At 46.4% G+C, this 18,841-nt stretch overlaps 1 protein-coding gene across 4 annotated transcripts in view; it reads left to right on the top strand.

Moving 5' to 3' along the window:
* NAA35 (N-alpha-acetyltransferase 35, NatC auxiliary subunit) overlaps positions 1 to 18,841 on the top strand; it is a 478,604-nt gene that overhangs the window by 325,387 nt on the left and 134,376 nt on the right. For all 4 annotated transcript variants that reach the window (XM_085633095.1, XM_085633094.1, XM_085633092.1 and 1 more), the window contains exon 18: positions 8,934 to 9,070. In XM_085633095.1, the coding sequence (XP_085489221.1) occupies positions 8,934 to 9,070 (137 nt within the window). The remainder of the gene's footprint in view (positions 1 to 8,933; positions 9,071 to 18,841) is intronic.

Below are 18,841 nucleotides of genomic sequence, written 5' to 3'. Positions count from 1 at the left end.
CACTCTCCCCAGCTCTCCCGCTTAGCCCAGAGCATATGGAGATGGGCAATTCCCCAAAACATCTTTCTCCTGGCACAACACGTTCCTGGCGTACAAAACACCATGGCAGATCTGCTCAGCAGACAAACGCAACAACTACACGAATGGGAACTGCATCCGCAAGTTCTTCAGCCATTCTTCCAACAGTGGGGGCATCCTCAGATAGACCTCTTCGCCACCCACGAAAACAAAAAATGCCCAAGCTTCGCCGCCAGATACCCACACCCATTGTCCAAGGGCAATGCGATATGGATGAACTGGTCAGGCAGATTTGCATACGCCTTTCCACCTCTCCCACTAATTCCATTAGTGGTCAGGAAGCTACAACAGCACTCCCTCACACTCATTCTGGTAGCTCCGACGTGGGCCAGGCAGCCGTGGTACACCACGCTACTACAACTATCAGTGGTACCACATCAAAAACTGCACCTATCCCCATGCCTCCTAACCCAGAACCATGGAGAAATCAGGCACCCGGACCCAGCTCAGCTCAACCTGGCGATCTGGCTCCTGAAATCCTAGAATTCGGATACCTTAACCTTCCCCCTGATTGCATGAACATCATCATGGAAGCCAGACGTCCTACCACTAGAGCATGTTATGCCGCAAAGTGGAAAAGATTTGTTATTTACTGTCGTAACAATACAATCAACCCTTTAGATGCATCCATACAGCACATCATATGCTATCTGCTCCATCTTCACAGGTGTAACCTGGCATATTCATCCATACGCCTACACCTAGCAGCGATCGCTGCTTATCTACAAAACAGACAGCATTTATCTCTTTTCAGAGTGCCCGCTATTAAAGCCTTCATGGAAGGCCTTAAACGAGTAATTCCTCCCAGGGCACCACCTTCCCCTGTATGGAATCTAAATTTAGTTCTTACACGACTAATGGGTCCGCCCTTCGAACCAATGCATAAATGCGAGCTACAGTTTCTCACCTGGAAAACAGCTTTTCTTGTAGCTATCACTTCCCTTAGAAGGGTTGGTGAAATACAAGCGTTCACTATACAGGAACCCTTCATACAAATACATCACAGCAAGGTCATACTTCGCACAATCCGAAGTTCCTGCCCAAGGTCATTTCCCCCTTCCATCTCAATCAATCGGTGGAATTACCTGTCTTCTTCTCGCAACCTCAATCTGTTGCAGAAAGAGCCTTACACACACTCGATGTAAAAAGGGCCTTGCTATACTACATACAAAGAACGCAACCCTTCAGGAAGACTAAACAATTGTTCGTCTCCTTCTCTCCACCACATAAAGGCAACCCCATTTCTAAATCAGGGATAGCTAGGTGGATTGTAAAATGCATACAGATTTGCTACCAAAAGGCTAAAAGAACATTATCTGTTCCGCCTAAAGCCCATTCTACAAGAAAGTTAGGGGCTTCTATGGCCTTTCTAGGGAATATACCCTTAGATGACATCTGCAAAGCAGCCACATGGTCTACACCGCACACCTTCACAAAACATTACTGTGTAGATGTGCATTCCAAGCAGCAAGCTAGAGTGGGCCAGGCTGTACTAAAGACACTATTTCAAACCACTGCAACGGATACCGGTGGTCGCCGCTAGGGTTGGGTACTGCTATATAATCTACGCTAAGTGTACAATCTGCAGCTCATATGCCTCGAACGGAATATGCTACTTACCAGTATGCATCTGTTCTTGGCATGTAGAGCTGCAGAGTTGTACACGCCCACCCGCCTCCCCGGCTACCTGTATCCGTTCCAGTACATCTTATTTAGATACTACACACATGGGTTTCTCACTGTGATTACCAAGCTCCATCATTTCCCTGTTGGCGAAAAACAATCTGAGGATGGAGCCGAAGCCCATGCGCAGTACGGACCGAAGGAGGAGTCACCAAACTCGTGACTTCCAAAGACTGTCCAAGAAGAAAAACAAACTGCAAACATCCGGGCCCAACACCAGATGGCGATCTATGCTAAGTGTACAACTCTGCAGCTCTACATGCCAAGAACAGATGCATACTGGTAAGTAGCATATTCCTTTTCGTGGTCAGACTACTATTACGTAGCCAACTGCTTAAGCACAAAGATTCAATTGTGCTCTGGCACAACTTTTCAGTATTGATGACAGCTATAGGCCTTTAATAGGGATGTGTGCCAGCCACCATAACAGACCCCATGTCTGCAGTGAGGGCACTCATTTTTAGTTGGATGTTTATGACTTTGGTCCTCTGGTTTTTGCTGCTGCACTACTTCAGCTAGGTCTGCCTTATTTCCTTGACGTTTTCTAATGGCTCAAAAGAAGAAACAGAATACACCTAGAAGAGGTCAGAAGAATCTGCTTGGACCAAGAGTGAATGAGGTCTACTATGTTCACCGAGTTGACATTGAAAACTACTAGCATTCAAGTGGCTTCTAAAACTGCAGCGGGCACAGTGGAAAGCGTGACTGCATGTATTGTTCAGCTAGAGCTTCGTTTGTCTGACTCTACTACCAAAATGTGCTCATTGACATCTCCGTAATAGGACAAAAAGATTAGATGGGTGGGCTACACGTCTTAAAAAGAGACATCTTCCATAGCTTTTTAAAGCATTACTCCAGGGTTGAAGTGCTAGTCACTTTGCAGAGGGGAACAGAACCATACACTGTTAAATGGTTCCTGGGGAAATGCTGTGTGATTATTGAATGCAGGCAAGGGGGCTAATACTTCAAAGAGCATACCACTTGCCATTTAACAGATGTTGTGGTGCATTTGCTAGTTGAATGATGATTGTGATTTTATATTAAGCTGATTGCAGCCATGACATGCAACAAGATTCATTCTGCAAAAAAGACGGATATGTTGGGGAAATACAATTTCTTCCTCTTACAAACTTTGGCACTGAGACATTTTCTATGGAGATGGCTTCACTAGAAATTAAGGAATATCTTGTGGTCATTGGTATGTCATGTTCAATGGCCATTTTGATCAAGTTGAATTTAATCCATCACAAGGTAAAATATGTCTACAGCTGGTTCGAGGCAGTAAAAGCCTTTCTTTTGTACTTTTAATTAGCCTGAGGAATGATTACAGTATTTGCTCAGTTTGTTAGAGTGTTTCTAGATGGTGCCAGTACTTTGCGTTTGGGAAGAAGGTACACTGTATCCTAGTTTCAATTTATGCATTGCTAAAAACAGATAAGAGTGTTTTGCAAATAGCCGCAATTAGACAACAGACTTTAAGACGTGTTTACAAACAATGCAGAATATCAGGCACTCTGGAGGGTATAATACATATCTGTAACTAGCCAGTTTGCAGAAGAGGCATGTTTATAGGAAACACAAGGCAGCCAGCATACAATTGATTTCGGCCACCAATGAAAGCCTATGGAGTTCCTCGAAGGTCAGGGTGATGCGAGTTAAATCAATTGGCACGCGCAGCTGAGTGAAGTTGGGCTCCAAGATTAGTTAAGTTGAATTTAGGTAGACCTATGAGCATGCATCTTTGCAGTGTTTGTCAACAGCTTGCATAGCTCTGTGGGAGTCACTTTAGGAAACAACAGGCTTTGATTTTTTTTTTTCTCCATTTGTTGACATAGGTATTTGGTTGATTTCATGCGGTTCTCATGAGCATCCATGATTAGTGGATAGTCCAGGAGAAAACTAAAATATTTTGCATGTATATATGGTGAGGAGGACTAAGTCACTGCAATCAGAAAGGTAAAACCCCTTAGATCCAATGGGTCGACAGGTACCCTTTACCCGCAACATTGGTTAGGAATAAAGAGATCACAAGCTTGGTATCTAGTAGCTTTACTAAAGAATACACCTAAATCCAATGTAAACACATTACAATAAGCAAATGTTTGTGGAACACAGTAGGCTGGGAAATTGTAAAATAAAAGGAAGACATGTTAGAGTATTTTCTCTGGTTTGATGATGGCTGCATCCAAGAGACAGGGTGCATTCAATTAATTGACTTGCGTGACTTTTAATGTTTTTAATAACCCAGCAATAAAGACATCAACAAAAAGCTGACCCGCAGGAGGGATACTTGCGCATATTTTGATAAAGATCAGTCTTCAATCTAAGGAGGAAGTCTCCAGAGCGTTGTGGATACTGGGAGTAACAGTAAAGTTAAAAAAGAGATTGGGCACTTCAATCAAATTCCAATAAATGTTTACCTAAACCCCAGCTCAAAATTGTTGTGCAACAAGGCAATCACTTGACTCAATATCTAGGCTTTCAACAGGCAAAGCTAAAAAAGAAGACATGCAATTTCAACTTGAACTTGATGAACTGCCACACAGAGCAAGAATCGCTCAAAAGGGGGCTCAATAAACCAGCACAATCTACAAACAGGGCGAAATTATTTAGTCAGACTTACACCATATGAGTCTACAAGCCCTAAACAGCTTTCCAGCTGACAGTCCAATAAAATACACCTATACATAGAAATCGATGTCCGATGTTCTGGATTACACATTTCTGTCAGTTGACCTGTTCAATCAGTTTTACTACTTGAACAGTTTAAATTGGTTTGAGAATGATAATTTTCTGCTGAGAATAATTGTGAACACCACAGAGTATGTTGTTCCGAAAGCCATGGCAATAGGTCATCCATGCCAGTCTGAATTGTATCAGATGGAACACTCCTAGGATTATTAACCTGGAATCATGGCTAGAAATCAACTTATCTATATCTGATCATATGAAAGATGATGCCCTTAAAGGTTTAACATCGCCCCAACAAACGTGGATCTACATCGATACAATCTTGACTGCTTTGTACGACCAACCTGAAGAAAAAGTAGATAAGCCAAGAAAAACTTCTGGTCCTACTTCGAATTAAGAGACAAAAAAGGGAAATAAACAGGACGGAGGAAACTTTAAATAATCCAGACAAGAAGGGGCAAAGCACGTTCGACAACGCTGAAAGCAATACAAAAGTGTGATTTGAAATACCAATCTCCAACATTAAGATCAACTGTGAAAAGATCTGAATGAGGCCAGCACGTCTGAAGACTAGCAGTTGTTTTGGAACTATATTCACCAAATGGACAAACCAAAGATGTGTATGGCTCATAACAACGTGAACATGACCAATTGGGTACAATATGTTAAGACATCTCTATTTCACTGAGTCTGTACAGACCAGTAGCACGGCAAGCAACGTAAATCCTCCTGCAGCTCACAGACCTCAAGCATTAATTGTCTAGACTGGCTTAACCACAGCAAAATAATCAGAATTATCAAGTCTAGTAAAGATGATGGGGCACCAGACACTAATGCTATTCTGAGTGTTATCTTTAACTGCAAACCTTAGTATTGAGCATCCATATTGCACACTGTTTTTGTAGCAAGCAGTACAACTGGAGCAATACCTGAATCCTGTAAAAGATCACAAATACATCCAATCTATAAAACCCCACCTAATTCTAATCCTCCAAACTATCGATTGATAGATTTTCTAGACATGAAGTTATGTTTTTGAGGAGTTGAATAAATGGCAAAAAAGAACAAGATCATTCCCTGGTTTCAAACAGAATACAGGGTCAATAGTAGTAGTGTGATAGATGTTTTGAGGGCTTTGCAGTGCTCTTTAAAAGGGGGACTATAGCACTGCTCTGCTAAACTGTAGCAGTAGTTCTCCACATTCAGGCAATAATACATGCAGAAAGAATGAACCTAAGACTACATGACTCCTTTACAAATAGAGTACACCTCTCAAAGGGGACAATCTGTCCTAAAACCTTCAGGAGTTTGCCTGCTCACAGGTATTATTAATTGATGTCCATAAAAAAGAATGTTTTGTTTACAGTGTCTAAACATTGGAAGACTTACAAAAGATTCTCAGATAATGTTCGGCTCTAAAAAGCTACTTTTGTAGTTGTCTGTGGTGTCACCAGAGACCAGGTTGTGAGATGCTGAGGATGACTGCGGCGATGCATCATAGCATGTATACAAATTTTAGTTGGAGTCTGTCTGGTCCCTGCTGTAACATTTAAAGTAAGGAGCTTAGGGAACTAATCAACATTAGAACAGAGCCATACCATTCATGCTTTTGCATGAAATGCAATATCACAATTGCCAACCTAAATGCCTTCTGCCAAAAAGATACGGAATATCTACTCCTAATACCCAAACGTTCTCACACATTCTATCTTTCATGGCTCTCGGATCTCAGTTATATGAATTTCTCACCATTCATTTTTTTAATGAACTTTACTGACAGTTTAAACCATATCAATTAATCTATCAATTAAACCAGCATTGGTAATGCCAATAGGTCTGGCTTTTATGGAAAGTTGTTTCGTAATGTGAAGCTTGGACAGTGCTAGTTCAGTCACTGAAACATTTGAGCTAACCTGAAGTTCTGGGGAATTCCAGAAGGTATTCTTGTGGTGTCTGAAATGGCTCCATTAATACTTACTTTCTGTTTACTGTAGTTCAGGAAGGATGTCAACTTTTCTACTAAAGACCTGAATTGGTGTCCTGTAATCAATTGTATAGACGGAGGCTGAGAGTCCAGAAAGAGGAGAACACCTCATTCTTCATGCTGAAGGCATCTAAGTTGGCAAATTTGATATTTTCATAAGAAAGCCCGATTGGTATGGGGCTATTCTACTGTTGTTTATTTCCCTTACTATAAACCTTCCTCCAGGCACGAGACTACAGCCAGAATTTTCATTTAGGCCATGTTGGATAGGTGTTGTCATCCACCACATCTCATAACTTTGTCTTTGGTGACCCAGTGACTGCTACGAAAGTAGCTTTTTATGGAACAATCTTTTATTAGATTTTGAAAAAGGTAAAGAAGCAAAGCAGTCCTGCGACAGTACACGGCTATATGCCTACAACCTCTCAGGCTGGCAAAGTATAAGTAGCAAATAAATCGTAGGTACACAGTTTGATGCCTACAGCCTGGAGGCAGGCAGCGTTTTCAGGACGGTGGAAACCTCTTTATTTATTTACAACAAGAGGAACATATGGTGTGAACAGAAAAATAAAACTTCCCCCTCCCCCGACCCATCCCCAAGCAACCAAAAGAAAAGAAAACGGGGGGTCCTGCACCAAAAGCAAAGGTGAACTGCGGGTTAATGTATGCTCCCAACACTCTATTCTCCATCAAAACTCCGCCCTTTCATCTACGGGATGTGCTCACCCCCCTCGGCCTCCAGAATCTGGTGTAATATTTGTAAGTATTTGGGGCACGTCACCTCCCTGAATTCTTTCGACAGCAATTGAATGAAAGGGACCCATAAGTCTGCATATGTTTCACCTTTGTGGTCTTGTACCAGCGACATGCGCTCCTTCGCTAGGGTCAGCCATAATCTATGTAGCCATGCTGTGTGGTCAGGTACCACCGACTTAACCAATGTACCAAGATCGCTTGCCTTGCGGCTAACAATGCTAAAGCCATGTGCCCACCTCATATTGACCGTAGAGGAGAAAGTCAAAGCGTTAGGGAGCCTTAGCAGTGTTTAAGCAGGAAAGCATGGAATTTCTGTCCCAAATGCCATGTCAATGTCGTTTAGCACCTCCTTCCGGAATCGTCCTAGTCTTGAGCTGTGCCAAAGTAGATGTGCCAGAGAGCCAGCCATCCCACATCCCCTCCAGCGTTGTCCTGTGAGATTTTGGTCCCACTCATGTATGTGAGCCGGTGTAAGAGACCAGTATGAGGCAACCTTGAAAGCTGACTCCGTTCCCGCTGTGTTATGGGCAGTGTGATGGGTCCTATAGTGTATTTGTTCCCACTCCTTGTCTGACAAGACCCTGCCCAGTTCTGCTTCCCAGCATAGCTGGCCCTTAGTGCGCTCTAAAAGTAGCTTTTTAGAGTAGAAAATAATCTGTTATTTTTTTTGTAAGTCTTCCAGTTTTTAGAACAAACAAGTTTTAGATGGATTTCTTTGATAATTAATTAATGATGGTTGTTGGCTGGCAAATATTTTTCTGAAGGTTTTAGAGAACATATATGCCTATTTATGAGGTGTACCAGTAGACTTGATTTGTAGAGCAGCCGTGTTGTTTTTGGTTGGTTCTTTTTGCATGTATTATTCCCTGGATGCTGAGGACAACAGTCACAATTTGGCAGGTTGATGCTGTAGTCAATCTTTTTTATGAGTATTGTGAAACCTTCAACACGCCTCCAGTACAAGATCCGGTGGGTGGTGTCACCGTAAAGAATTTGCAGGAGCTAATAACCATTTGAAGTGCAAGTTACTTACCTTTATTCTTTCTGATAGATATGACCACTTCTTCAGATTTCTTAACCCCTTGTGTCATCTCTTCTTGAGGTGATATGGTTTGATTGTGTTTTTGCTCTGCTCCTCGCATCCTCTGCCTCCATTGGTGTGGGAAAATTGCCACAACTGACGCACCTGGCTCCATGCGCTTCTATAAGACTCTTTGGTGCCCCTTCTGGTGACAAAGTGAGATGCTGTTTATGGCACTGGGCAGCGCCACCTGGCATTGATGACTCCACATATCTTTAAACGTTTCTGGGCTGATGCTGGAAGGAAATTCCAAAATGAGGAATCTGTGGGAACTGTCATTTACACCAGAAAGAATGTTACCAAAGGGTAAGTAACTTGTTCTTCTTACAGATGACGATAGTGTGATTTTTAAATCTACCCAATGTGCATCAATGCAACCAGTTAGTGGTACTTTCATTTGTTGCCACTACTCATTCATAATATTAATTACTAGTGCAATCAGCAACTAAAGCTTTATGTGCTCTGTGTAATCTGACCGGGTTTACGTTCATTCTTTTTACATAATCAACACTTTTTTCTTTATGCCTGACCACTACAAATAGTAATATTTAAGTGTTTTAAAATGTTTTCTACTTAGTTTTGCATATGTGTATACATGTACTGAAGAATAGTGTTTTTTTTTTAAACATTTGAGAATTTAAAATTGTTTATTGTGTTAAGGTATCTTTCAGAGTTTTTGTACGCCTGGCTAATGTCAACATTGAGTCGTGCAGACAGCTCACAAATGGCAGAAGAAAGGTTAACGGAAGAGCAGCAGAAAGGCCGAAGTAGCAAAAAGACAAAAAAGAAGAAAAAAGGTAATCTGTACTGTGATGGTCTGGGCAAGCAATGCATCACCTTAATTGTAAGGCTACATATGGGACACTGCAGCACCATGAGATTTGACTAGTAATTACTGCTCAAGGTTGTCTGAAAAATGTAGCTAGTGAACTGCCAAGGTGCCATCTCCGGCTAAATTCCTTAATAGCTGCTGAGTACATTTGTAGGTAGATGTTGATGACTGAAACCTACTTTTAGTCTCAGAGGCTTCATTTTGTGTTACTGAAATTGTCACTTCTTTCTGTGGTTCAGTTACCTCCTGCTCTGGACAAAACATATTTGCAGTGCAGGGAGTTAATATAGTAATAAAGAATACGAAACAAGATGACATGCAGTAATTGGTTTGATACCAGTTTTGTTCCTGCATTACACATTTTCATCTGCACACAGAGCTTGTGGTTTATTTATTAGGGATTTCATACAGCGCCCTGTCACCTAAGCAACTGCACAACCCTGGAAGGTAAAAACAAACTAAGTGATCAATAGAAAATAAGTTAAGAGAGTTAGTAGTCACTTCCCTGAATGTAGCTGGTGATTTGTTATTTCGATCAGTGTTTTACAGTTTTCAGGAGTTTCCTGAATTGCATATAGGTTCTGACTGAAGCTGAGGGCTAAGAGTGCTCAATTGTGTCAAGCCTTTGTCTCTAAATATAGGCAGCCTTGATTTAACGTCCTGTAGGAGCAGTTTTGGATTAGATCAGACACCAACCACATAGCAAAATGTCAGATGATGGAGGTAGCCTGGGCCTTTGCCCTAAATGGTTTTGTGTTTTATGTCATGATTATTTGTGTTGATCATGGACTCCATTGAAAGCCAATGGAGTGCTTTCACTACTGCCATAACGTGGTCATAGCTTTGTCAATGCAGACACGTTCTGAGTGCCTGATTATAAACTGTACTGTTGAATTTTGTTGAGGCCTACATTGATCAGTTTGCTGTAGTCCAGACGTGCCGTCTCCCGGGCCTGTGGAGGAGTTGGGGGATTTTTTTATCAGAAGTGATAGTTGAAAGTTAATTCCCTTGACAGTTTTGTTGTTCCACTCTGAATCACAAATGATTACCCATATTTCTGACCTATTGGTAGGCATATTGTATTGTATTTCAACATGTAAATACTTCATTTATAGTGCTAAGCAGACATAGTTTGGGGGGGGGCGAAATGGTGGAAAGATCTGCTGGGATAGACGTTAATATCATTCCATATCTGAATGTCATTGTGAGATGTCAAGAAGCAGTCATAATATTTATCTTATCGGGTCTGCAATAGTGAACTAAATTGAAGTGCTCTGGTATGGTGCATATCTATTCAGTTCCTCCATGCCTGTCCAGTTGGTGAAGAGTGGTTTAGTGCTGTGGACTGGTACAGTTCTGGGTGATGAATATGACGAGTATAAGAAGCTAGCTCTCTATATAGTGCACCAAAACAAGGAACACTCTGCAGAGAGTCCAAGCGACCCTTAGTCTACTGATCCACAAGTAGTAATCTCAAATGCTCTCTTTTGTGGTAGTGTGGGTGAGCAGTTTAGACTTATCAGAGGGAGGTGCTAAGCATTTGTTGTACACAAAGGCAATAAATAAGACACACACTGAAGAATAAATCTGAGACCAATTTAGAAAAATAACACATTTTTATATAAATTTCAATCCCAAGAACTTCATTATCAAGTAAGTACTTAACAGTTACTGAGTTTTACAGATAAGCAAAATGTTCATTTAAATGCGGGGGAAAAAAGGCATATACTGCAAACAGTTACTTGCAATAGGTTTCCGGGGGTTCCCTTCAGGACTTAAAGTGGTAGTGGACCAAGGTCCAAAGAACCACCACCAGCAGTTACTGTTTACCTGCCCTGGAGTGTCCGGGTGCAGAGGTGCTGACCGGGTTGGTAGCTTTGCGCGTTATAGCCAAGGAGAGGAGAGGCTACCTAGAAACGTGAGCTTCCGGACTTGTCCCCAAGTCCTCCTCTGCAGTCTAACGGTGGGCTGTGTTTGTGGGGGTCCTGGGAGCTAGGAAGCAGAGGCTGTTCTTGGGAACCGGGCTGGGGGGCTGGGGTGCATAGTGGTTAGGTTGGCTGGACTTGTGCGTCCGAGGCACTTACGGTTGTCGGTCTCGCCAGTTTAGGGGACAAAAAACAGGACAGCTGGGCCGCTCTCAAAGAGGGTCTCAGTGGTGCTGTCATCTTTTGACGGCTGCTCGGTCCTGCAGTTTTTGAAGTCCGGATTAGAATCAAACAGGCTTTGGTTGCTGCAATCGGTGCTGTGCGGCCTCAGGTGGTCCTGCGTCTTCTCACGTTGTGGAGAGACGGATCTGACGTTCTGGAGCACGGCTACCTCTTCCTGGGCTGCTTATGTGTCAGTAGAACCGAAGGGCGGCAGAACGTTGTACTGGACTACTTTGTTGCGTTGGTGCCTGCAAGCTGCAGGGGAGTAGTTCCTCTACTCCAAGGGAGATTTTTGTCAATTCGGGAAGTGCTGGCAACCCTCGGGGGTTCTTGGCAGATGCACAGTTCCAGGACAAGTAGGTTTGTCGTGATTGCGGGTACAAGTGCAGGAAGGCAGGGTTTGGTGCCAAAAATTCCGCAGCTGGTCCTCCGTTCTTGCTTATTTGCTCTTCTTTGTCGTCATCTTCTTGTGTCCATCAAATCTAAGTTCTTGGTGTCAGGAGTGCCACATGAATACTCAATTTAGGGGTCTTAAGGGGAATGCAAAGTAGTAGCCAATGGGCTACTTACCTTTGGGGTGCCTACACCCCCTATATGACCCCTTCTTGTGGGCAGTGAGCAGAACCCTGACCCAGTGTATCTAACTTTGCTAAAAGCCAAGATGGTGGATTCTGCTTTTTGTGTTCACTTTAGGTAGCTTACCTTAGGGGTGTAACTAGTCTGATAGTGAACATGCCTCCTGACTAGCTAATTCTCCCACCTGTCCTGGTGCCAAATGGGCCCTGGGCAGGGGCGGTGGCATTTCCCCTGTCTGGGTGAAGCCAGGTCGTATTTCAAAGGCGGCAGAGGCCTTTGAAGCCTCCTGCCTTGATATGCTGATTACTAGATCTCCTGCTTGGAGGAAGTGACAGTCCCTCTAGCCAGAGCAGGCATTGTGTCTGACTTCAGGGAAGCGTTGCCTCTCGCCTCCAAGGGGTCAGAAACGCATCTGTGGTGACATGCCTGTCAATACCAATCAGCCTGTACACTAGAGGTTTGTAGGTTTTCAGGGTGCTCCTCTAAGGTGCCCTGTGAGTGCATGTCACAGTAAATCTAGTACTGGCATCAGTACAGATTTATTAAGACTAGCTTTTTGATACTAAACACCATAGGTTTCAGTGGAGCCATCATGTAGCTGGGGAACTCAAAATGACCAGTGCCCAGTAGATGTACTCAAGATGGCTTCCCTGTTCACTTGCACTATCTAGCAATCGGACTAGACAGCACAGGGGCATATCTGATCATGCAGATATGTCCTCACATGTAATATAATGCACCCTGCCTTAGGGCACTAAGGCCTGCTGTAGGGGTGACTTACAAATATTGCATACAGTGTCAGTGGGCATGGCCCACGGGGTGTGTTCCATGTTGTGTCTCTACTTTTGTGTGCACCATTTCACACAGCCTGCTTGAGTGTGGTGAGGGGTTCCTAAGGGTGACACAATACATGCTGCAGCCATTAGAGACCATCTTTTGTACCCAAGCCCTAGGTCCCAGGGGTACCACTTACTTAGGGACTTACAGGGGGGCTAAAGGTCTTGCAAATTAGGGAATAATAGTACAGTTTTAGGGAAAGCGATCAGGCACTGAGGACCTGGTAAGCAGGAACCCAGTGCACTTCTGTTAAATTTGCATCAGATACTAGGCAATAAGTGGGGGTGACCATGTTAAAAAGGGACACTTTCCTACAACCTGTAACAGTTTTTACTCTTGGGAGTGGAAGAGTTTCAAGAAGTATAAGGAAATTATTATGCAGCCTGTAGGGAATACAATCAACTGCCCACTAGCTGAGCATTATGGTATGAGTGTGGGCCAGGAGGGTTATATTTTGCATTCCAGTTGCATTTGTATATACATAGTGTTAGACCTGTCAGCCCTTTGGGTGGTCCCTCCTCATCATTATTTATTTTGTCCCACTTTTGCCTCAAACCCTGTTTGAATTTTTCCTTTTTGGGAACCACCAGACTTTTTCGTGTTGCTACGGATTCAGGGAGCCATTTTAGCTACCCCTGAAACTTCTGTCTGAGGGCCTGGAGCACAAAATGGTGGCCACCTGTGACATCACCAGCATCCACTGGAACCTACCAGCACCTTCCAGAACATTCCAGGAGATTCCAGAACTCTGTGACAGTTGGAGACCGTTTAGAATGTTGGGAGGATAAGAGAGGCAGTTGGCAGTTGGAGCTGGCAGTTGGCACCTGACTGGTGAAGAGAGAGGAGCACAACAGTGAAGGAGGAAGGAGTGAAGCAGCAGGGGTGGAAACTTGTGCCTGGAGTGGGGTCCATAAACCCACCCTTGATACTTGTCCCTACTGATGGATCCCAGCCTATAGCCCTGTGTGGGAAGAAGACAGAAGAAAACCATCCTAAGGACCTGGACAGCAGGAACAGGCCTTAGAACCAAGAAAACAGCAAGATTCTGACCTGAGAACTGGTTTCCCTGGAGTCCGGCGTCGAGTAGCCTGAAGACCTGGAGCCCGAGGTGGAGAAGCGGCGCTGACTGAAGTAGCAGACGTCGTACCCGGAGCCGCCTGAGGTCGTGAGAGGGCGCCGACGGGGGTCGAGAGGAATACCAGAGGTCGAGGAGGAAGTGAACCGAGGTCGAGCGAGCGGCGTCATCGGAGGAGTGAAGTCCGCCCTCCGGAGTCGTCGGAGACCGAGGTAGAGGAGCACCGGAGGTCGGGAGTGAGGATCGCACTCCGGAGTCGCCCGGAACCTGTGAGGAGGAGCACCGGAGGTCGGGGGTGAGGATCGCACCCCGGAGTCGCCGGAAGTCGACATCGAGGCCAGGCCGGCCGATGTCATCGGAGCCGAGAGCGCCATCGGACCGGAGCCGCCCGAAGTCGACATCGTGAAGAGACTGCCTGACGCCGTCGAATCGGAGGTCGAGATCGAACCGAGGCCACCGACATCGGACCGGAACCGCCTGCCGGCGTCGTCAAAGAACTGACATTGTGCCGAGGCCGCCGAGACCGAACCGGAACCGCCTCACGGCGTCGACACGACTCCAGCGGCGTCGGAACATCAGAAAAAGGGCAGTAAGTGGAGTAGAGGGCGCCTAAGGCCCTGTGGAGACCTGAGAGACTGCTCTAAGGGGCTAGGGAGGTGCTGAAACCCATCTGACTGTGCCTGGGGTGAACTGGGACTAACCTAGAGAGGTTGTGTGGAGAAGGAAAGCCAGGGCATTGGTATTTCCCCCCTTTGATCTACCTCAGTTTAGGCCTCAGCCTTGTCCCAGCCAGGGAGTAGCCTCCCCCCCTCAAGCCTTCCACAACCCTACAAGCTGTGCCTGGGCCAAATCAGCCCTTAAGAAGTGAAGTGTCATCTGATTATATGAGGGGTGCTGTATACTTGTAATTATTTATTGGGGATACTGTATTTATTGAATTCTTATCTATTTATTGCTGCACTATATTTATAGGTCCACAGGACTTGTTGGTGTACAATATTTATTGGTACAGTATTTATTGCCTCAAAGTATTTAATTGTCTGTATATATTGCACTTGTATTTATGCCCTGTTATTTATGATCACCCCTATTTATTTCATCAAACAGCCAATATTTATTTGACCTGCACTAATTGAAACTTGTATATTGTGATTGACCTATTTATTTTTCCAATCAGCAACTAAGAGAAAAAGATAAAGAAAGAATATTTTCATAATTTTTACGGTGTAGAGTCGTTTTTGGAACGGATGCACGCATGGTTATTGTATGGGTATATTGTATGCTTAGCACTGCGCCTGTTTCCTGACCACTCGAGCCAAGCTACCCCATTGTGTTGGGAAGGTCCACCACCACCCTGCGGAGTGGGAGTGGGGCTGTTTCCAACATAAATTGGTGTTCAGTGGTGGGATTGAGCTGTGCCTACATATACTCAACAATAACTGTGGGTAGTCCATAGGCCTACACCGGGAGTTTTCTCACAGCGGCCTTCCAAATTGTGGGTTTTTGTTTTTTCCAAATTTACTCTGGTGGTGGGAGGAGGTATTATTAAAGGTACCCCCCTGCATTGTTACTGCACAAAACCTGTCCTCTAACCTGAGTGGGCAAGATGGAGTTTGTACTGGAAGATTTAGAAACGTACACTGTGGCCCAACTCAGGGAGTTTTGCCAGCGGGAGGGGGTGTACTGTCCCCCAGGAGCAAAGAAGGGTGCACTCCAAACCAGCTTAAGGGCTTGGGGGGAGGCACGCCGAGAAAGCAAGGCTGAGGAGGAAGACAGGGATGGAGAGCCTAACCCCGAGGGGGCTGAGATGTACCAACCTGAGGTGGGGAACCTGTCAGCAGGGCCCAGGACACTTTCTAGGAAGGGCAGCACTGTCTCTAGTGGGGGCTTATCCAGCGTGGAGTTAGCAGATCGGAGAGAGAAAAGACAGCTCACGTGGGATTTAGCCAAGCTGGAGAAGGAGAAGGAGGAACAGAGGTTGGCTCATGAGACGGAGAAAGAGAGGATGGCTCATGAGATAAGACTGAAAGAGATAGAGCTTCAGATCCTAAGAATAGGGGCACAACCTGTTCCTAATGGTGGCAGCCAAAACCAAGAGGTCACCAGGGAATCCAAACCTTACCTGCCAAAGGACATAGTAGCTAGCTATGGGGCGGGTGACGACATCGCCAAGTGGCTAGCAGCCTATGAGGTCTCGTTGAGGGCCCATGGGGTTCCAGTGAAGTACTGGGGAGGGGGATTGTATAAGTACATGCCTCCAGCTGGTAGGGATGCTTTATTGGCCCTCGAAGAGGATGAGCAGACCCACTACCCCACCATGAAACTGGCGCTCATCAGAAAGTTTGGACTAACACCTGAAAAGTACAGACAGAAGTTCAGGGGTAGTCACAAGCTGGGCACACAGAATTGGGTGGACTTCCTGGACTATGCAAAGAAGGCACTGGAAGGTTGGATTCAGGGCAGTGAAGTAAGGAACTACGAGGAGCTGTTTGACCTAGTACTGAAGGAACACCTACTCGAGAAATGTTTCCCTGAACTGCGGCAACACCTGGTGGATAGCAAGCTGACCAGTCCCCGGAAGCTTGCTGAGGAGGCGGACATTTGGGCTAGTACCCGGGTGTCCACAAGGGGGACTGGAGGGGATACTCAAAAGGCCGGACAGGGCGCCCCCCAGAAGAAAGAGGGAGGGGAAAAGAAAAAGGAGTTCTCCAAAGGCCCCCAAAATAACTTCCAAGGGAAGGGAACAGGATTCACCTCTAAGGCTAACCCACCCAGAAACCCTAATCCTGGCCAGAGTCAGCAGCCAAGGGTTGTCCATTGCTACGAGTGCGGTGGCGTTGGACACTATAAAGGAGATCCGAAGTGTCAGAAACGATCACCCCCTCCCACTGGAGGAAAGACCCCCGGAGTAGCTAGTGTAGTGCTCGGGGAGGAGATGCCCTTAACTAAGGGAAGGGAGTGGGCGGGTGTCACTTTAGTGTCCCTGGGAGAACGGGAGATGGTTCCTAAGATCCAGGTGCCCGCAAATACCGCAAAGTATGGGCAGTGGATCACCATCAACGGCCAAAGAGGGGAGGCTCTGAGAGACACAGGAGCCAGTATGACTATGGTGCGTAGTCAACTGGTGTCTCCAGAGCAGGTAATTCCCGATGTACTCCACCCAGCCGCGATGGCTGACGGCAGAACAGGTCACTATCCAGTGGCCGAGGTTCCCTTTGAATGGGGGGGGGTTGCAGGTTCACTTCGAGTTGCCGTAAGCCCTGCCGTGCCAGTCGATTGTCTGCTGGGCAATGACATGGAGCACAACGCTTGGAAGGAGGTGGAATACCGGACTCACACCGAGATGCTGGGTACACCTGACTGGGCCTGTGTTAGCACAAGGTCCGTGACTACCCGAAGAGGGAGTTCATTCCGGCTGGAGCCTGGAACAAAGGCCCAGCCAGCTGCCAGTCAAGGGAAGAACCGAGGACAGGAGGAGCCTGCCTCGGCGTCTCCACCCCGTAGGACGGATAGGCCACCGGAGGTGGTGGACCAGGAGTCTGCGGAGGGGGACGTTACCAACCTGGAGGACCTACCCATCCCGGCCGAGTGGCACGTGGAGGGAGGCCCGTCCAGGGAGGAATTCTGCCAGGGCCAGAGGGAGTGCCCTACCCTTGAGGGGCTGAGGCGACAGGCCGAAGCCCAGGCAGCAGGGAACGTTGAAGGGAACTACAGTGTTTACTGGGAGGATGGCCTCCTCTACAGTGAACCCAAGGCACCCCTACATGGATCGTCACGAGCCTTGGTAGTTCCTCAACGTTATCGAGCCTTCCTTTTAGAGTTGGCTCACGAGATCCCCTTGGCAGGACACCTGGGGCAAGACAAGACCTTCGCCCGTCTTGTCCCACACTTTTATTGGCCTCAGATGAAAGTGTCGTCCGATACCTACTGCCGGACATGTGTGTCTTGCCAAGCCAGTGGGAAAACAGGGGTGAAGCTGAAAGCTCCCCTGGAACCACTTCCTGTCGTTAGCACCCCCTTTGAAAGGGTGGGCATCGACATTGTGGGTCCGTTAGATCCACCAACATCAGCTGGTCACAGGTTTATCCTAGTCCTGGTGGATCATGCCACACGGTACCCAGAGGCAATACCTCTGAGGACCATAACAGCACCTGTTGTGGCTAGGGCCCTGATGGGAATCTTTACCCGAGTGGGTTTTCCCAAGGAAGTTGTGTCCGACAAGGGGACCAACTTCATGTCAGCGTATATGCGGGCAATGTGGAAGGAGTGTGGAGTGACATACCGGTTCACCACTCCTTACCACCCCCAGACCAATGGTCTGGTGGAGAGGTTTAACAAAACCTTGAAAGGCATGATCAGAAGTCTGCCTGAAAGCCTGCGGAGGAAATGGGACGTCCTCCTACCCTGTTTACTCTTTTCTTACAGGGAAGTGCCACAGAAGGGAGTGGGCTTCAGCCCCTTCGAGCTTCTGTATGGGCACCCTGTACGTGGACCTCTTAACCTGGTGAGAGACGGATGGGAAAGAACTCCCAGAAAGCTCCCCCAGGATGTGGTGAGCTACATGCTGGCCTTCCGGAGCCAAATGGCTAAGTTGTGGAAGCAAGCTTCTGACAACCTGGAAGCCAGCCAAGCAGTAATGAAGGCGTGGTATGACCACAACGCTCACCCGGTGGAGTTGGAGCCTGGCCAGAAGGTGTGGGTGATCGAACCCGGAGAGCTTAGTGCCCTCCAGGATCGCTGGTCAGGACCCTTTGAGGTGTTGGAGAAGAAGGGTAAGGCTACCTACTTGGTGGACCTGAAGACCCCTCGTCAGCCCCTGCGGGTGCTGCATGCCAACCGCCTCAAACCCCACCACGAGAGGCCCGAAGTCATCTTGATGATGGTGACTGACGGAGGAGAGGACGTGGAAAGCAAGCCTCTCCCTGATCTGTTTGCGTCTCAAGAAAAGGATGGGTCGGTGGAGGGAGTGATTCTCTCCCCATCTCTAACTCCTGAACAGCAGGAGGACTGTCGCCAGGTCCTGGGGCAGTACTCTTCGTTGTTCTCCCTTGTCCCGGGTAGGACTCACCTGTGCGTCCATGACGTGGACACAGGGGACAGC

This window comes from Triturus cristatus, chromosome 2_1, assembly GCF_964204655.1.
Source record: "Triturus cristatus chromosome 2_1, aTriCri1.1, whole genome shotgun sequence".
Lineage (NCBI taxonomy): Eukaryota > Metazoa > Chordata > Amphibia > Caudata > Salamandridae > Triturus > Triturus cristatus.
This window is presented reverse-complemented; position numbering and strand designations above follow the sequence as displayed.